Source organism: Stegodyphus dumicola, chromosome 2 (assembly GCF_044657685.1).
Source record: "Stegodyphus dumicola isolate Sdum_Otavi_A_Nest chromosome 2, ASM4465768v1".
Taxonomy (NCBI): domain Eukaryota; kingdom Metazoa; phylum Arthropoda; class Arachnida; order Araneae; family Eresidae; genus Stegodyphus; species Stegodyphus dumicola.
The window spans coordinates 245,511,793-245,529,805 of record NC_140769.1 but is presented as its reverse complement, the minus strand read 5'-3'; the positions used below and the strand labels follow the sequence as shown (position 1 = coordinate 245,529,805).

The 18,013-nt window shown below is 33.1% G+C and overlaps 1 protein-coding gene across 3 annotated transcripts in view; it reads left to right on the top strand.

Moving 5' to 3' along the window:
- Positions 1-349: 349 nt before the first annotated feature.
- LOC118180122 (protein HGV2-like) overlaps positions 350-18,013 on the top strand; it is a 79,998-nt gene continuing 62,334 nt past the window's right edge. The window contains exons 1-2 of one of the 3 annotated variants that reach the window (XM_085811976.1): positions 350-537; positions 13,629-13,855. In XM_085811976.1, coding sequence (XP_085668102.1) covers positions 461-537; positions 13,629-13,855 — 304 coding nt within the window. In that variant the 5' untranslated portion in view covers positions 350-460. Of the gene's footprint in view, positions 538-13,614; positions 13,856-18,013 lie in introns of all 3 variants that reach the window. The other 2 variants (XM_035349265.2, XM_085811977.1) reach the window with 2 other exon arrangements.

The following is an 18,013-nucleotide window of genomic DNA, read 5'->3' as shown; positions in this document are numbered from 1 at the left end:
TATCTTCCAGTTCGCCATAGCAGTAATAAACCTGTTTTCCTCATCTTCAAAAAGTTCTAGACCTCAAAGGCTCCTTCGAAAGTATGGCTCGTACTTTTATTTTTTTCAAGACATTTATTTTCTTTTTGCCTTGAGTCTGAAGAATTTCTCTTGACATGAACATTTTAAAAGAACATATGTTCGTATTTGAGCAAATACTGTGTTAATTAATTATCCATAAATATTAATCGCTGTAATCTATAAATGTCAGTGAACAGGATATTAATGATTTTCTTTCAGTAACAAATTATGCAAAACATTCGCAAACGCGCGCTTGTAATTGGTTGACGACCGTAACTGTGCGGTATTCTTTAAAATTGAAATTTAGTAAACTGAGCGGGATAAAATTGGTTGTCGTATTTGTTTAGTTCTGTTGTCTTTCATTTACCTGCAATAAGTAGTCAACTTGGAATCTTCTGAAATGGAAGATACGAAAGGCCAAGATGAGTGTTCTGAAATAGTAAAAGAATCTCCTTCAAGCTCTAAAGATTTAAGCAAGTAAGTTTAATATACATGAAACGTTGGCGTTATTTTTTAAATCAAAAGTTTTACTGTTTATTCTAGTTCAAAGTACTTGTTTCCTTTTTATTAGAGAACTGTAATTTTTTATTTATTTGAATATTCTATATAATTACGCAAGAGTTTGTTTACCATATTGTTTCCCTAACACCTATCAATTCATTCTAATTAAATTTTGTTTTAAATACTTTTTTCGGTCATTCCCTGGTATTTTTTTTAACAGTGTTCGTTTATTTTCTTTTCTTCCTCTTATTTCTTCCTCCCTGTTTTCATTTTAATTCCACAATAATTATTTTTTTTATGTACTTTAGAATAATGTATTGCTTTTTGTTTCCGCTTCTGTTTTTGAAATTTCTTGATTTAAAGAGACTTAACTTCAGAAGATGGCTATTTTATGTTTAAATGATTTGTAGTAATTTTACATCATTTTAATTTACCAGTAAGTATATATTGTTATGTACTTATATTAATTTACTGCTTTTCAGTTTTTGAAATTTTTTAATTTAAAAAGACATAACTTCAGCTTCTGCTGCTTTATGTTTAAATCATTTGAAGTAATAGCTACTTTTGTATGACTGTAAAGAAGGTATTTTCTAAATAATGATGCTGAAATTTTTTTTTATACTGCCTGCAATTTTTTTTTTTGGGGGGGGGGCTCATAATGCATCCAACATAGTTAGGCAATTATCTTCCCTTTTTTTTTTTTTTTTTTTCCCTATTTCTCTACAGAACTGAATATTGCTGTTTAACTGCTTAGTTTTTTTTTTTTTTTATTATTATATAAATTCATCTAAAATTTTCAGCACCCATGTTTGAATGTGTCAAATATTATGAGCATGTTATCTGCCCTCGATACAAAATCAAAAAGCAGAAAATTTTGCTGCTTGGGGGCACCTGTTATTAGTACAGATGAGATACTTTATTGGCAATACAACATTTTTTTAGTTGCTTCTTTTAAATACTTGAAGATTTTTCTTCTGAAGAAATTAAGCTGATAACTAAATTTAATAGTGTAAGGTTTATGATTTGTTGGAGCATAACTAAAAAATTGAGTCACTTAATATATAAATCATGAAGTCCCAGAAAAATGAGTTTTCTATTTTATTATAAAATTTTATTGAAGTATGCAAATTTTCATTAAAAATCTATAGAAATGCTTAAATGCTGTATTTTTAACTTCAGCTATACTGTTTTGTTTATACTGGTTTTTGGAATAAAATATTATCCAGAAAATCCTGTTTGGAATAATGCTATGCTGAATTTATAGCTATCTCGGTCTGCATTATATTTTTTTCGTTTCTGCCTGTATGGCTGTTATTTTATATACCCTCCAGAAGATTATAAATTTTGGTAATTGCATATATGCAGTCTCATTTGGTAAAAGTTTACAATTGGGTGCCCCTTGTTTCATTTATGTAAAATCAGTAGCTTACAAAATAATTTTGTACTTTTTATTTCCTGTGCAAGCATATAATGTGAAGGTTTTTAAGGTTGATCTTTAGATTATGGTAACTTGGAAATTTTTTGGCAACATATCTCATGATCTCTCATTTCCCTCACACAAAATAATGCGTAATCGGAACTGAGTACTTCTGGTACTTCTCACATTATTACCAAAGTCCTAGGTAGTAACCTTTATAGCCTCCAAAATGTCGCCAAACTACCAGTTACCATATTCCAAAGATAAGCTGTTTTTAATATTAAAAATAATGATAGCTTCTGTTGTGTTGGCATTTATAAATCATAATTTTGCTATAATTTTCCTTGCGCATTATTCAGCGTTAAAGGATATGTTAGGTTTGTGTAAATTCTTTTATAACTAACTTTTCTAACTTGGCAAATTATACGAGCTAAAATTTTGTCTGTTATGCATAATCTTATCTTTAGGTTTTTTTTAAGACAGTTGTATTGATATGTCACTTCTAAATTTATAAAGTCATCACTTACAGGTGAAAATGACAAATATTTTATTAATTTTTTAAATTGTTGAGTGTATTTTAAGCACAGTGAAGCTTTTTTAAAACAACCAGTTGTGGCTTTGAATGATTTCGGACTTTTATGAAGATGGTCATTTTGGAGATGACTGTTAGTTGATTGTGGTTATTGATTGTAATGAATTCACCCATTTGAGGCATTGGAGTCATTTAAACTGTTAAAGAAAAATATTGAAAGTGTAATGTTTACCTTTAATAACCTTATGTTAGCAAGGTTAAGAATTATTTACAAAGATTGCAAGTAAATAGATGATTAATTTCATGAAGCATTTTAAAAATCTAACAAACTACATAGTTGATACCAGATTTTATTGTATTGAAATACAGTAGATCTCTATTAATTAATAAATATCACCTCGATATTAATATCACTTGGTTAATGTTATGACTTGGATATTGTTATTGAAAGCAGTGAAAGTACTTTGCTTATTTTGATCATTAAAGTTTCAACAATTGCATGAAGTTAATTTCCCTTCGAATATTTTTTGTAAGCCTGTACAATATAGATGCGATATAGTCTGCACGGCTCTAGTGTAGAATTGGGTGCCCCTTCGATTAGCGATTATTTTTTTTAAAAACATTTTGGCGATGAAACCTCATTTCTGATTAACCATGATAGTTTTAACTTTGTTTTAGCTTCCTGATTTTTTTTTTTAAAATGAAAACAGATTGATGTGTACAAATTTAAGGCAGTGCGCAATGCCTAGTTTGTGCAATTCTGGGATTTTTTTTCAGTGAAAACAGATCGGTGTGTACATGAACACAGAGTTTGTGCAATTCTTTGACCTTTTTATTTTGGTTTTGTGTAGTGGCCATCTTGAAATTGTGCCTTCCTGGTGCCAATGGCATCAAAAAAGAATTGCCAAAAAAACTAGGGGCATCCAATTGTAAACTTTTACCGCCTACACTTCTCTTGTAGTGGATGGTTATACAATTTTGATACATAATTCCTAAACCATTAAAGAAATCAGTAGTCTGAAATATTTTGCATTAGATGCCATTTAATGTGATCATGGTTAATATTATCACTTGAATATTATCTAATAACTAAAGTCCAGCTCTTTTATATATGAAAACATGGAAAATGCATTGTTTATTGTGATCAATCACTTGGTTAATATGATCAAAATATTATCCAGTAATTTTTTAAAAAATTGCTATAAAGTGCCCAAATAAAGTAGATTCTAAAAATTGCCCCCTTCAGGGGATCTTCTTGGTGAGACGAGTGTCACGATCCTGGGGCCCTAGTGATCTATCCTCTTTTCCGTTTCCTCTCCTCTTAGCTGGAACTGTTTCCCTTACTTTCTCCCTTGTGGTTTCTCTCTTCAGAGTTTGGGGCTCGTCACGAGAAACTGGAACAACCCTTGCCTCTAGTTTTCAAATGGCGAGAAAACTGCCCACGTGTATGCCGTGCATGGAGACCTGTGTCGCTGGAAAGGAGGTTTCTGGTAGTTGAGGGGCGAGGTACTGTCCCCAACACACTGCTTTGGCCTCTGCTTTGGCCTCTGCTTCAGCTAAACAGGAGGCAGCTTAGTCGTCCTCACGGGTGTCAATCGGCTGGTCACTAGTCCTTGTGTCAGTGGCTTGAGGTCAAGCTCTCGGGAGTACCTGCTTTCAGGAAAGCTGACTGTGGGACTTCAGTTTGCGTATAGACCCGGTTAACCCTGGCGCAGGATTCTGCGTCCCCTTGTTGGACTCCGTGGTGGGTGGGGCTGCCGGGTCCGAATTTTTTTTCTTTTAATATGGATAAATCAGAAAATAACCTCTAAAAAAAAGGAAGAACCAATGCAAATCCTAATATTATACAAGTTTCGAGTATCCCTATAAAAGACAAAGCATCTACAATACCACGCTTTGTAGTAATGAGCAACTCTTCTGGTGAGCTGAAAAAAATGTCTAATACATAAATATATAATAGCTAGTGTTGATGAGCCAAAAAATCTGAAACGTTTACGATCTGGAGATATACTTATCGAAACCACATCATCTATACAATCTGCCTCTCTTCTTGTGCTTACTAAAATAGGACAAATAGATATATGTGTGTCTGTCCACAAAACCTTGAATAGTTGTCGTGACGTTATCTCCGAATTCGATCTTTCATCTGTTTCAGAAGAAAAATTCGTGCAGGAACTTGCGTCACAAAATGTATGTGGAGCTAGGTGGATCAAGATGCGTAAGGAGGGTAAGTTGATTAACACCAGACACATTATCTTGACTTTCAACATGCCTAATCTGCCTACTAGCATCAAAGCTGGTTATTTAAATTGTCTTGTGAAACCCCATGCGATGCTTTCAATGCCAGCGGTTTGGTCACACTAAAATGTCCTGTCGAGGTAAACGCACATGTGCCCGGTGCTCTGGGGAAGGCCATGACAGCGATAATTGTACCGCTGAGCCATTGTGCATTAATTGCAAGGGGGCACATACAGCATTCTCACGCATTTGCCCTAAGTGGAAGGCCGAAAAAGAGGTTCAGACTATCAAAGTTACGAAAAACGTTTCATGTGCAGAAGCCAGAAGAATAGTACAGAGTTCTCAGCTTCGATCAAATACTTCTTATGCTAGCGTAACTAAATCAACGAGAACAATAGCTTGTCAAACAATATGCAGTCTCCCAAAAAGTTCACAAGCAAAACAACAGGAACCTAGAAAAGAAAATTCTGATAAAAGTGAATCTGCCCTATCTCCACACCAAATAACATCTAAAAATAAAGAAACAAAATCTGAAAATAAAAAATCGGAAAAAGTAAGGAGCGCTAGCAATAGCTCTCTGCAAAGTCTGAGCTTCGACTCGCAGGATTCGGATGGGATGGAAGTGGAAGAGGGACTCAGTGTCTCAAGGCATCTGCTTCTCTGCAAGTCTAAGAAAGAGCACCAGAAAGATAAGCATTCTTGATGGCTACTTTCATTTCCTGGAACTGTCATGGCTTCCACCACGGTCTTGATAACATAAAAGAGCTAATCAATATTCACCATCCAGCATGCCTGTCAATACAGGAAACGCTCCTAAAACCTGAAAGTTCTGTAAAAGTGCGAGGATACTCTATAGTAAGGAAGGAATATGTCAGTAATGATCGAGCCTCTGGAATTGTAGCTATTTTATTCTCACTTAATTACTCATCTAACACAATCCCACTGACAACACCCCTCCAAGCTACAGCAATACAAATAAATATAAGAACACTAATGATGATATGTTCTCTTTACTTGCCACCCAATGAACACATAGATCAGCAACAAATAGATGACCTATTAGAGCAGCTGCCTGCTCCTTTTCTAATTTTGGAAGATTTTAACGGTCATAGTCCTATGTGTGGAAGTAGACACCAACTCACGTGGACGACAGATAGAGCAAATGATAGATGATCATTCTCTTTGCCTTGTGAATAATGCTGAGAAAACCTACTTCCACCAGCCTACGAGAAATTTCCATACGCTTGATCTTGCCATTTGTTCACCCAGAGAAATTAACTCGATCAGAAAAATTTATATTTGATCATTCCAACTGGGATATCTTTAATGCTAATGACACAGTTACACAAGAGTTGGTGAACAATGTGGAAATAGATGAAGCAATGCAGGCTGTTACAAACAAAATTCTTCAAGCTGCTGAAATCTCTATCTCAAAGTCATCAAATAAGCTCCCAAAATATTCAAAGCCGTAGTGGAATAATGAATGCCGAGACGCAGTAAAGGAACAGAGAAAGGCTTGGGGAATTTTCCGTAGATACCCCACCTTGTCAAACCTAATAGCCTTTAAGAAAGCCAAAGCGAATGCAAGAAAAGTTCGCCGTCAGAGTCAGCTTCATGGATAACCCACGTGTCTGGAATTACATCTTCTACACCAAGTAAACAAGTATGGGAAAGGGTTAAGAAAGCATGTGGATTATATAAAGATCACATACTTTCCATCCTGGAAAAAGAGGGCCGAGTGATTAGCAACGCAGAAGAAATTGCGAATACTATTGGTGAGGCTTTTGCTGCCACTCCCAGTGGCAAAAATTATTCACAAGCATTTCTTTCTGTTAAGCGTTGCTCAGAAAAAACTCCCATTGCGTTCACCTCTTCCAACTTGGAACCATATAATGCTGATTTTACTATTATCGAGTTGAAGAGAGCATTGTCCAACACACACAGATCTAGTCCTGGCCCGGATGGTGTTAGTTACGAAATGTTCAAACATCTTTCTTGCAAGTCGTTGTCGAACCTTCTCGCTCTGTACAATTGAGTATGGAAAGAGCATACATTCCCAATATCATGGACGTAAGCTATCATCATTCCTATAACTAAGCCAGGAAAAGACCCCCAAAATCCGTCAAACTATCGACCAATTGCTTTAACAAGTTGTATCTGCAAACTGTTTGAAAAAATGGTAAATCGCCGCTTAGTCTATTTTTTTGAAAAAAAAACAATGTAATCTCACATTATCAAAGTGGTTTCCGTAAAGGGAGAACAACAGTGGATAATTTACTTTTTGGAAACCTCCATCCGTGAAGCCTTTGTCAAAAGGAATCACTTAGTTTCAGTATTTTTCGACATCCAGAAAGCTTATGATAAGGCTTGGAGGTATGGCATATTGTGTGACCTGTATGCCAGTGGCATCCGTGGCAATCTGGCAGTTTTTATACAGAACTTTTTGAAGTCTAAGGCATTTCAAGTAAGGCTTGGCTCTGTATTTTCAGGTACTTTCTATTAAGAAGAGGGAGTGTCTCAAGGCTCTGTGCTTGACATTTTTATCACCCTTTTTATCTTAAGAATTAATTCTGTGTTGAATGAGCTTCCTACTACATTGTATGTTGACGATTTCTTAATAAGTTGTCAAGGTTCAGATACGAGATATATAGATAGTTGCAAGTCGCTGTTAACAAAATTGCGAAATGGTCAAATAAGCGGGGCTTTATATTTTCAAAAGACAAGACTGTTTGCATGCACTTTTGCAGAAAGAGACATCTTCATCCTGAACCTGAGCTTCATCTTGAAGGATCATTAATTCCAGTTGTACGGGAAGTGAAGTTTCTGGGAGTAATGTTTGATTCAAAATTAACCTTCATGCCACATGTAATGTACCTGAGGAAGAAGTGTTTCAAAGTGCTAAATCTTTTAAAAGTACTGGCGAACACCTCTTGGGGGGGCAGAGCGTAGCTCCCAATTTCACATCTACAGAGGGCTGGTCCGCTCAAGAATAGATTATGCCTCAGTAGTTTACAGATCAGCCCGTCCTTCTGTTTTATTAAAACTAGATCCTGTTCATCATCAGGCTCTACGGATTAGCTCTGGAGCCTTTAGAACATCTCCCGTACAGAGTCTCTATGTCTACTGCTTCGAACCATCCCTTCAGTTGAGACGGGAGCAATTCTGTCTTGCTCATTATTTCAAAATTTTATGCATACCTGACCATCCTAGTCACTCTCCTTTGCTTGATGACTGTTACAACCGCCTTTTTGCTGTGCGACCTCTATGTGGGCCACCTTTCCATGTAAGAGCTCAGTCACTGATAGAAAAATACCACATGTCCGATGTAAAGGTCAAAACCACAAAGCATTTTGAAATTCTATCCTGGGAGAGTGCAAATATCCAACTACTTAATGCTTTTCAACACCTTAACAAGACGAATACTAATGATATCATATACAGACAGTTATTTCTTGAGCATAGACAAAAATACAGTAAGTACATTCCTGTATATACGGACGGCTCTAAAGAAAGTAAGCATGTTGGAGCATCTTTTGTGATTGATAATTATATAAAAGGCGTCCGTCTACATAACTTTTGCTCTGTGTTAACTTCTGAATTGACTGCTGTATATGAAGCACTTTCCTTCATCTCTGGACTACACAAACGAAAGTTTATTATATATACGGATTCGCTCAGTGTACTGAAAGCTTTAGAAACATATTGCGACACCCAAAATCCTGTTGTCGTTGAAGTTCTGAAGTTAAACTTAAACTTGAAAAGCCATGGATATGTCATTCTTTACTGCTGGGTTCCGGGGCATGTAGGGGTAAAAGGTAATGAGTTGGCAGACATCACAGCCAAGACTGCTGTCGAAGTGTCTAGTCGGCTCATTCCTTGTAAAGATGTGAACATTGTCATCAAGCAGAAGGTCCTATGTATGTGGCAGCTATTCTGGGATGTTCAGCTTAGTAACAAGCTGAGAAGAATAAAAACGAGAATTGAACATTGGGAAGCAAATAGAAATCGGAGAGAGGAAGTGCTTTTAACTCTCCTCAGAATTGGTCATTCACGAGTGATACATAACTACCTATTAAAAACAGACAGAGAAGCTCTTTGTTGCAAATGTAATTTTATACTCTCCGTGTGTCACATTTTTACAGAGTGCCCTTATTTTAGTAAACTGTGTGAGAAATATTTTAATAGTTCTGAGGTAACTCTTCAACATCTCATTGGGCAAGATTTTAATACTAATATATTCCTCTATCTAAGAGATGCTGGGTTTTATCATTCATTTTGAAATACTTTTAATGTCTACTGTCATTCATGAATTTTACCTGTTTTAACAGTTGAATCATTTGGATTTTACTTTACATGTCAGCCTTCATCACTTTATTCTATCTGTTGATTTTATCAGTGAGCTTGTTTTAAATATATATCTTTTAATATTTGTATCTGTAATTAATACGTATATTGAAATATCACACCTGTATTCGGCACATATAATCTTCAAGGTTTTGTGCCAGAAATCACTATCACTATCTAAAAATTGCCAGGTGACAGAGAAATGTCACCAGACAGCTTGGTTTAGATTTTAATTAAACATGTAAAACAGAGCAAAAAAAAAAAACAACCTTAGGTTGGCATAAATTTCGAGTAATAATGTCTATTTATTAGGAAATTTTTGACATGTGTGCCTCCTTTTTCAGGAGCAAAAAAAATGCAGAAATTTGCCTTTCTTCTTACTTCTGGTGGTTGATTTTGGTTTGGTTTATGTGATTATGGCAAAGCCTCTGCTAAAGGAGAGCGATGCCTTCAATGAAGGACTTTCTAAGAGAAATGGCTCGTATATATGTTACACATGGGGTAAATCACGAAAACACCCATGCAGCTAGCCCGTTTGTGGGATTCAAACCTCGTACTGAACTACTAGAGTTTACCAAATTTGGCGGCTTGTGGGTCTGCTTCTAAAGAGGGGGGATCCATGAGGTTCCTTTTTTTCATAATTTTTAGTTCTACATTAACATGTTGTCTTTCAGTGAAGAATGTCCTCAAAGTATTAAGATTAAAAGTACAGCATCGGTTAGATAATTTCCAGAAACATTGTGACAGTTCATAAATGAACTTTTGTATTAAAGACATTGTTAACAGTTTATAAACAATTTTTGCCCCTTTTTTTAATTAAAATGTTGTTAAAGTACCTATTTATGTTTTTTGTTATATGTATATTAAACCAGTTAAATCCTGTTGCTGTTTTGACGGCAATTTTTTTTTATTGTTTAATATTATCAAAATGATCGTGGACCAATGTGATCATATTAAGTGGTGTCTGCTGTAGGGAAAGTTCTTTTTATATAGTTATCAAACACAAATGTGTTCTGCTTTGTTAATGTATCGGTCATTTCAGTTGACCCATGAAAGATAAATTTATTTTAAGCAATGGCAACATATTGCTTTCAAATAGCCAAGTTTAATTAACACGTTATGAGTGGGTATTTGTACCCGTTTTGCAGATTGCCACTTATAAGCGGAACAGATACTACAGTACAAAGTCTGTAATTCGGACTCTTCGGGAATCTGGTAAGACGGCATGCAAAAATTATACAATTAAAAATATGAAACTGTAATTTATTAAATAAAGAGCAGTTATGATCTAAAGGGTATCAAAATTTATAAAAAAAGCTTAATATTTATTTGTTTACTTTATTAAACATTTCTTTCAATGTAAGTTGTTTAAATTGCTTCGTTTTTTGTACTAATACGTTCTCTTAATTCTATAAACAGACATAATTTCTTGTTCAGTTACAAAGTCCTGTAATTGTTGTGTCGAGAATACCGACTAACTTGTCAATAGAAATTTTTGTTTTCAATAACCTCTTTGTCACTTTCTTCACTATCGAAAGCGTTATTTTCTAGATCTAGAACCATACTACAGATTTCACCATCCGTTAATTGATTGATGATTGGGGCATTCTCCTTGCAATGAAAAATTTCTGTTATATAATCTTCATTTATTACCGCTTCTCCACATTTCTTTACAAAATCCAATAACTGGAAAAATTCACCTTTAGTTTGCAATGCCCGAAAACTTTCAAATTTGTGGCTATCGTTCGTTCTACATTAAACGCGCATGCATAAACTCATTACACGCATGCGTAAAGCATACAAAAAAAAGGTATGTGGCTTTGAGGTCCGGATTATATGTCATTCCGGATAATGGACGTCCAGATTACGGACTTTGCACTGTATATGTGTGGACTTTTAATTACAATCCATTTAATTACACTCAACTCAATGGTTGCAAATTGACAAATGGTTAATATAAAATATGCCTTACATGTGCATTTTAAAATGTCATTTACACATTTGACTACTGACAAGTTTTGATGTAGGTTGGAGTCTTATGTATTTTTAATGAATTTATTAAGCAAGTATGTATTTTTAATTCTGGCAGAACTCATTGTAGAAATAACCTCATTGATATAAATTGATTGATTAAATGATTGCTTCTTCAAGTAAATTTCCGAGTTCTGATATTCACTAGTCGAAATATATATGCAAATTTTAATATACATTTACATGTATATGTTGATTATACCAATTAATTTACATAACTAATATATTTGCATAGATTGTATCCACTGTATTAACTGGGAATCTTGGTTTCTCATGTAAACCATCATGTGATCTACTCGTGTGATTTTCCAGTCACATCAGTAGACTGTAAAATGTTCTTGGTAATTAAAAAACAATGGCTCAATCAGTTGTTTGAAATCTAGATGATTTATCTTCAAAGGAAATAAATGAATTTTTTTTTATCTATCTTTGAAAGTTTTAGAATTCACAGAAAATTTCATAAAAATATGTTCTTCATATTAGGGATTGTCTTTTTAGTCAAAACTAATAAGTTGAAATTTTGTACAAAACATTTGTATTAAGTTTTTGAATCTTGTTTTGGAACTGTGGAAACCAGACTTCTTACAGGAGTAATTTTATGCTGTATGGGTTTTACTGTAATTTGAAATTCAAATCAACGTGTTTAGTCAAAATTCATCAGATAAAAAATAATGGTAATCACTGTAGGATAGGATTTAAATAATTTAAATACTGTGAGTAATATTTTAAAATGCAGAAAATAGGTTTTATCTGTAAAGAAATACATATGCCCTTTTTTATTACTGACTTGGTAAGTGCTTTTATAATACATATGCCCTTTTTTATTACTGACTTGGTAAGTGCTTTTATAATAGTTGTATTATGATGTTCAAATTAAAGTTTAAATGAGTGATAATTCTGAGATGCAGAGTTTATGAATTATCATTTGTGTTAGAATTAGAAAACAATATCTTAAGCTGTCATGGGTGCATTTATATTACTGATTTGTTATACCCATGGACTAGAAATGAAAAAGTTAACTTGAAGGCTGTAGAAGTGTGATAAATCAACCATTTTAGAATCAAGCTTCTATGATAATTATACTACGTTGAAAAAAAATTAATGGTTCAGAAATTATTTCATTCCATTTTCTATATAAATTAGTAATTTTGCTATCTTAGTAAAAATCTAAGATTTAATTTTTCACATTTTGTTTTCATATAATTTATAAAATTTTATTGTAGCAAATTAAAAGCTGTATATGTAATCATGCTTTGGAAACTAACATCCAAGATTAACCCTTTAACTGTCAAGTTATTTTGATGATTTGGGTGGATAAATTGTCATTTTTTAATTCCAAAAATAAAAATTTTGCCTTGCAATCAAAAAAAAAAAAAAAAAACCTCTGCGGTGCACTTGAACTTTAACCTCTATCCTTTGAAACCTTTAGTAAAGTGCTGCCATCTGTTTAATTGAAGCCGGAATAAACTTCTCACAATAGATATTCGGGTATAACAATACGATGCTCTAAAAAAAAAAATATCCCAATTAATATTTGGGCGTGACATTTTAGAATACTAGTGCCGTATCCGAGATTATTTCGGGCATGACAGTTAAGGTTAGCAGAGAAAGGATCTAGAAATAGCTTTCGTGCATAGCAGGTTTGGATTGTTGCCATTTGGCAAAGCACAGTCTTTCTTTCAAATGATATGTTATTGGTTAAGAAACTTAATGATTAAAAAACAGTATATAAAATTCTTAATTTAAATCCTAATATTACTTAATGTAGTTGATTGATATGAATTAAAGTACATAATTTATAATGTGTCAAGCTAATCATTTTTAGGTATTTGCTGCTGAGTTGACATTTTTCAATGTCGTATGTAATTTCTGAAAAATAATTTTTCAGTCTTGATGGTATTTTATATTTTTAATAATTTTTCAATTAAAAACAATTAATGATAAGCTCTTCTGTTCTTGTAATTTTTTGCTTTTATAAACCTATTTAGTGTACATAAGATATTTTAATTTCGTAATTTTAATTGAATGCTTTATTGTATCTTTAATGATCTAAATTGCTTAAAGGGCATTTGTCTTAAAAATAATATAATTAGTAATATCTGTATTGGTACTTTCTGATCATCTGCACTCCAAGAAAAGTTCCCAATTTATGGTTATAAAAGATTATGACTTGGTGGAAACCATTTGTTTGTTATCTTTATGGCTCGCAGGTACTGTTCTTTAGGTAGAAAATAATAAAAAACATTGTATTCCTTGAGAAACAATGCTACTAGTATTTTAAATAAGTATTTTATAAGTTTTCCTGTAGCTCTGAAAAGTTACATGAAAATTGGCTTGTGATCAAGTTTCTTATCGTGGAAATCTACTATCTTAGGTTTTGAAGTTTATATTAATATGATGCTTTGTGTTTTTTGTAAATTTGAACTGTTTTCTGTAATATAAACCTTTGATGAACAGCTCATTAAACTGTAAAAAATGTCTAATATCGTAGTTGAAAAATTTCAGATCTCTTCCTGAAGAAGCTTTCAATAATTTCTTACAAGGGAAAAGACATATGCTTGTTCAGGATTATACATTTGCCGTACAGAGCTTGGCTACTGCTTGTGAATTGTATGTCAAACATTTTGGAGAACTGGCTTTGGAATGTGGTGAAGTTTATTTCTTGTATGGTAAAGCTCTGTTTCGTTTGTCTCAACAACAAGCTGGTGTATTAGGTGATGCTTTAAATGAAGGTAAATTTTATTTCTATTAGTATTTTTTAATGTTTCAAAGTATTTAATGCAAGTTTCTCAAGTTCTAATCACTTGACAATTAATAAAATGAACAAAAATACTAGCAATATTGTGTATATGGTTTAATAAAAAGTAAAATGTGATACTGGAATAAATTAGTAAGAAATAGCAGATGCGTGAATATTGAAGTAAAAATCTATACCACAGAGCAATAAAACAAATATACATATTTCCCCTTAAAATTAAAATCCCAATGACAGAAGTGATGTGAAAAAGAAAGGTATAATAAACTGATAATGAGATTAATTGTATGTCTTAAATCTTGTGTGTATATATAGTATATATGCAAGATATATATATATATAAAGACATAAATTAAGAAATTTAGAACTAATATTTCACGAAGACCAGACATTGAAATTCATAATTAATAAATTTCAAATAATCATATAAATGCCTAACCTCCCTTATGAAAGTGACATTGAGGTTGAATTCCTCTTCTATTCATTTTTCTTTAAATTTCATTAATTTTTTGAAGTTTGGTTTTGCTTGTTTGAAATGTTTTGATTTTAACATTTTAAAATTCTTTTTTGCATTTATATGATTATTTAAAATTTATTAATTATAAATTTCAATTTCTTGTCTTTGTAAAATATTAGTTCTAATTTTCTTACTTTGTCTTTAATGATAATTTTTCTGGAGCTGAATGCGTGAAAATACTAGGCATGTTTGTATTTTGTTTTTAAAAAGAATTGTTTTGTAATTATATATATATGCACACACACACACACACACACACACACACCAGTGCTTCTCAACATTTTTTGCCTCATGCACAAATGGACGATCATTCCCCCATTCCTATCCAAAACTTGAAAAATACATGACATTTAAGTTTAGATTATTTTTAATGTGTTTTATGAATTAAAGAAAAATATAAGAAATATTGATAAGTACCGATAACTTGATTTAAAGTAGTTTGTATTCATAAACACATACACAGTACATAAAGTTTTTAATTAAAACTAAATACAGTCAAAATCGCAAGGGACCATGATGTTTGCTCGTTAAAACTCGGTTCATGAAAAAATCATAATTTTGTGTTGTGTGCATATGGGTTGTTATAGATTGAATGCAAGTCTGATGAAAAGATCTTTCTGAAAGTCTGATGATAATTCTTATTATGATCACAAGAAATAAAACAAAATGCTGAAATTTTTCCTCTCAGATGTTCATACAGTACGACACAGTAGTTATATTTTAAACTACTAAAACATTAAATAGAGTACAATTCAAAACACAGAGAAAGCTAATCCGTTCAACAAAATTTACCGCAGCTAAGTAAATGTCAACTAATAAACAATTGAACCTAGATGTTTTTCTCCGCCTCTTTAAAGCTTTTTAATCGTGCAGAGAACATTCTGGTAAATCTATTTTCTCAAGGTTTTTGGAAAGCAAAAGAGTAGAATTACAGTTTCAGCTAACACACAATTGCATTTATTTAATTTAAATGTAGATTATGAGATATCTATTTATTAAATACGCAAGCTCCTGCATTTTTACTTTTTTGGCATAGCTTTCGCTTAACCCCTTCCAGGCTCATTTTATTTCGGGATTACGGATCAAAAAATGTCAATTTTTTTATGCTTATTTTCATACATACATATCTTTTTAAACATAATAGCATCATTCGCATGCAACATTTCCTAAAAATAAGTGTAAAGATATCTATTTAAATAAATGAGTAATAAATAAGTATTTACCTGTAAAGTTGGCTTTCTGTATGGCAGAAATCATTATACTTTGGAGTTAATTCACACTAACTATAAATATAAAGCTTAGAATACCTAGCTTTAATCTTGAATTACAAATTTTATTTATATCCTGTGCATTTACATAAATTATTATGAAATTATTAATCAAAATTTGATCGTGTATGGTACATTCGAAAGCACGGTACTGCACAGAGTCCAACATCGCAATCTGGACAGTAGAATCTTGTTTCTCTTCTTACCTTCTTCCCTCTACTGTCTCTCTTTGAGCAGCAAATAATACACTGTCTTGTTGGATTACTTTTTTTCTCTGTTGGTGGAATGTAATCAACAAAATGTCTTTCAGACAGACGTGATGGGGGTGATCAGCAGAAGGACGTCCTTTTTTGGCAGAAAATTCTACCGAGTGGTACTTTTCAATAATGTTTTCTATTATCTTCGTCCTGTACTGAAGATGACTTCTCTTTCCACCAGATTTTGTGTACAACACATATGAATTCCATAGTGTTATATCCAACAAATGGAGAAATATCTTTTTGTAATATTTTTTTCCTCTTCTTTTAGTGACATTGTAACTGCTTAGTCTTTGGTCTACACGGTCGACCCCTCCCATAGTTCCATTGTAATCTACTACCACTTTTGGTTTCATTTTATTTTCCTTCCTGCGGGTAACTGCAACCATCTCCGTGTTGTGCACAGTGGAAAGCAGTGCTACATCCTTTTTGTCCTTCCATTTCAGGACCATGATTTTTCCCTTTTGAAATGCAGCAATTTCTCCCTTTTTCAACTTCCTTTTTTTTAGATCAATAGGCATACCTTTCCTGTTCAAGCGAACTGTGCCATATATATCGGTTTTATACGCTATTAGCAATTCTGCCAGTTCTGGGGACGTATAAAAATTATCCGTCGTTACACAGTGCCCTTTCTTCAAAAGGGGATACAATAGTGTCATCACGACTTGTGATGACACAGGCAAATTTTTGAATTGCTCATTCAAAATGGTTCCTTTACCCGTGTAGATTATGCATGATCACATGTAACCAGATTCGGATTCGCATAACATGTAAAATTTTATGCCAAACCTAGCTCTTTTGAGTGGCATATATTGCACCCAACCAAGGCGCCCCTTATACAACATCAAACTTTCATCAATAGAAACGTTTTTACTTAGAGAATATGCGTTCATAAATTTCCCATTCAAACGCTCGAACAAAGGCCATATTTTACACAATTTTGGATTAGGGTGCGATTCGGGATCATAAACCTCATTTTCCGCAAAATGTAAAAATTGCACCAAGAGTTTGTATCTTCTCTTTGAAAGAAGTTTCCCAAATATAGGTGTATGAAATATTTCTTTTTTACACCAATATAAATCTTCTTCGGGCTTTTTCGCGATGCCCTGTAAAGTGAAAACCACTAATAATATCATAATTTCATTTTTTGTAGTTGGATACATTTTTGTGCCCTTGATTCCTTTTTCAATTCATTCTTTTTCAAGTACTGAGAAGCATAACGATTTGTTTCATTACATATAATTTGTAGAGTTTCATCATCAAAAAAATATTCAAAAAACTGCAAAATATCGTCACTGTCAGGAAAAAAATTTAGTCCTGGGTGTCCTTGAAATATAAATTCTGGGAGGACAGGATTTGGTGTATCCCTATTGAGTTCACACCACTGACGAGCATTACTCAAGCTTTCTGAATCAGAATCACTTTCTGTTTCAGAAGTACCGAAATCTGAACAATCAGATTCTGAAACATCTAAACGGTATTCACTTCCAAAATCATCTTCGGAATCGGATTCACTGGAATCAGAATCAATATACCACGCACAAGCCATTTTGGAAAAAAAAAAAAAAAAAAAAACAGAACGTTAGTTATATAAGCATGTGATGCTTTACGACAAAAACATCTGATCTTGCATCAGAAATTGGCGCCTACTCTTATCTTAAATCTATAGCTCAAAACACTGTATAGTGCTGCCATCTAGTAGCAACAATAGTAAATAAAAGCATCCGAAACCATAAAAGGGACATGTGAAATAATTCGGGAAAGACTGGTTGTGCAGTGTTAATTTTCACAGTGCCCGAGCTACACTCGGGATGAGCCAGAATGGTACATTTCGCTTGCCTGAGTCCAGCTCGGGAAAAGCCGGGAAGGGGTTAAAACTTGTCACATGTTGCATTGCTCAAGGAAATAAAACAATTTTAATTAAAATTCTACTAAAAATAGCTCACTAAATAAAAAACCATAATATATGTACTATATGTTCTTATTTTTTTATTTCTGTGTAGTACAAAAGAAGTTGGTTAATTTGCTTTGAACTGTCTTATTGTTTCTTTCTTGCATTATTGTTCTTTGGAGAAGACTCGAGAAACCAGAAA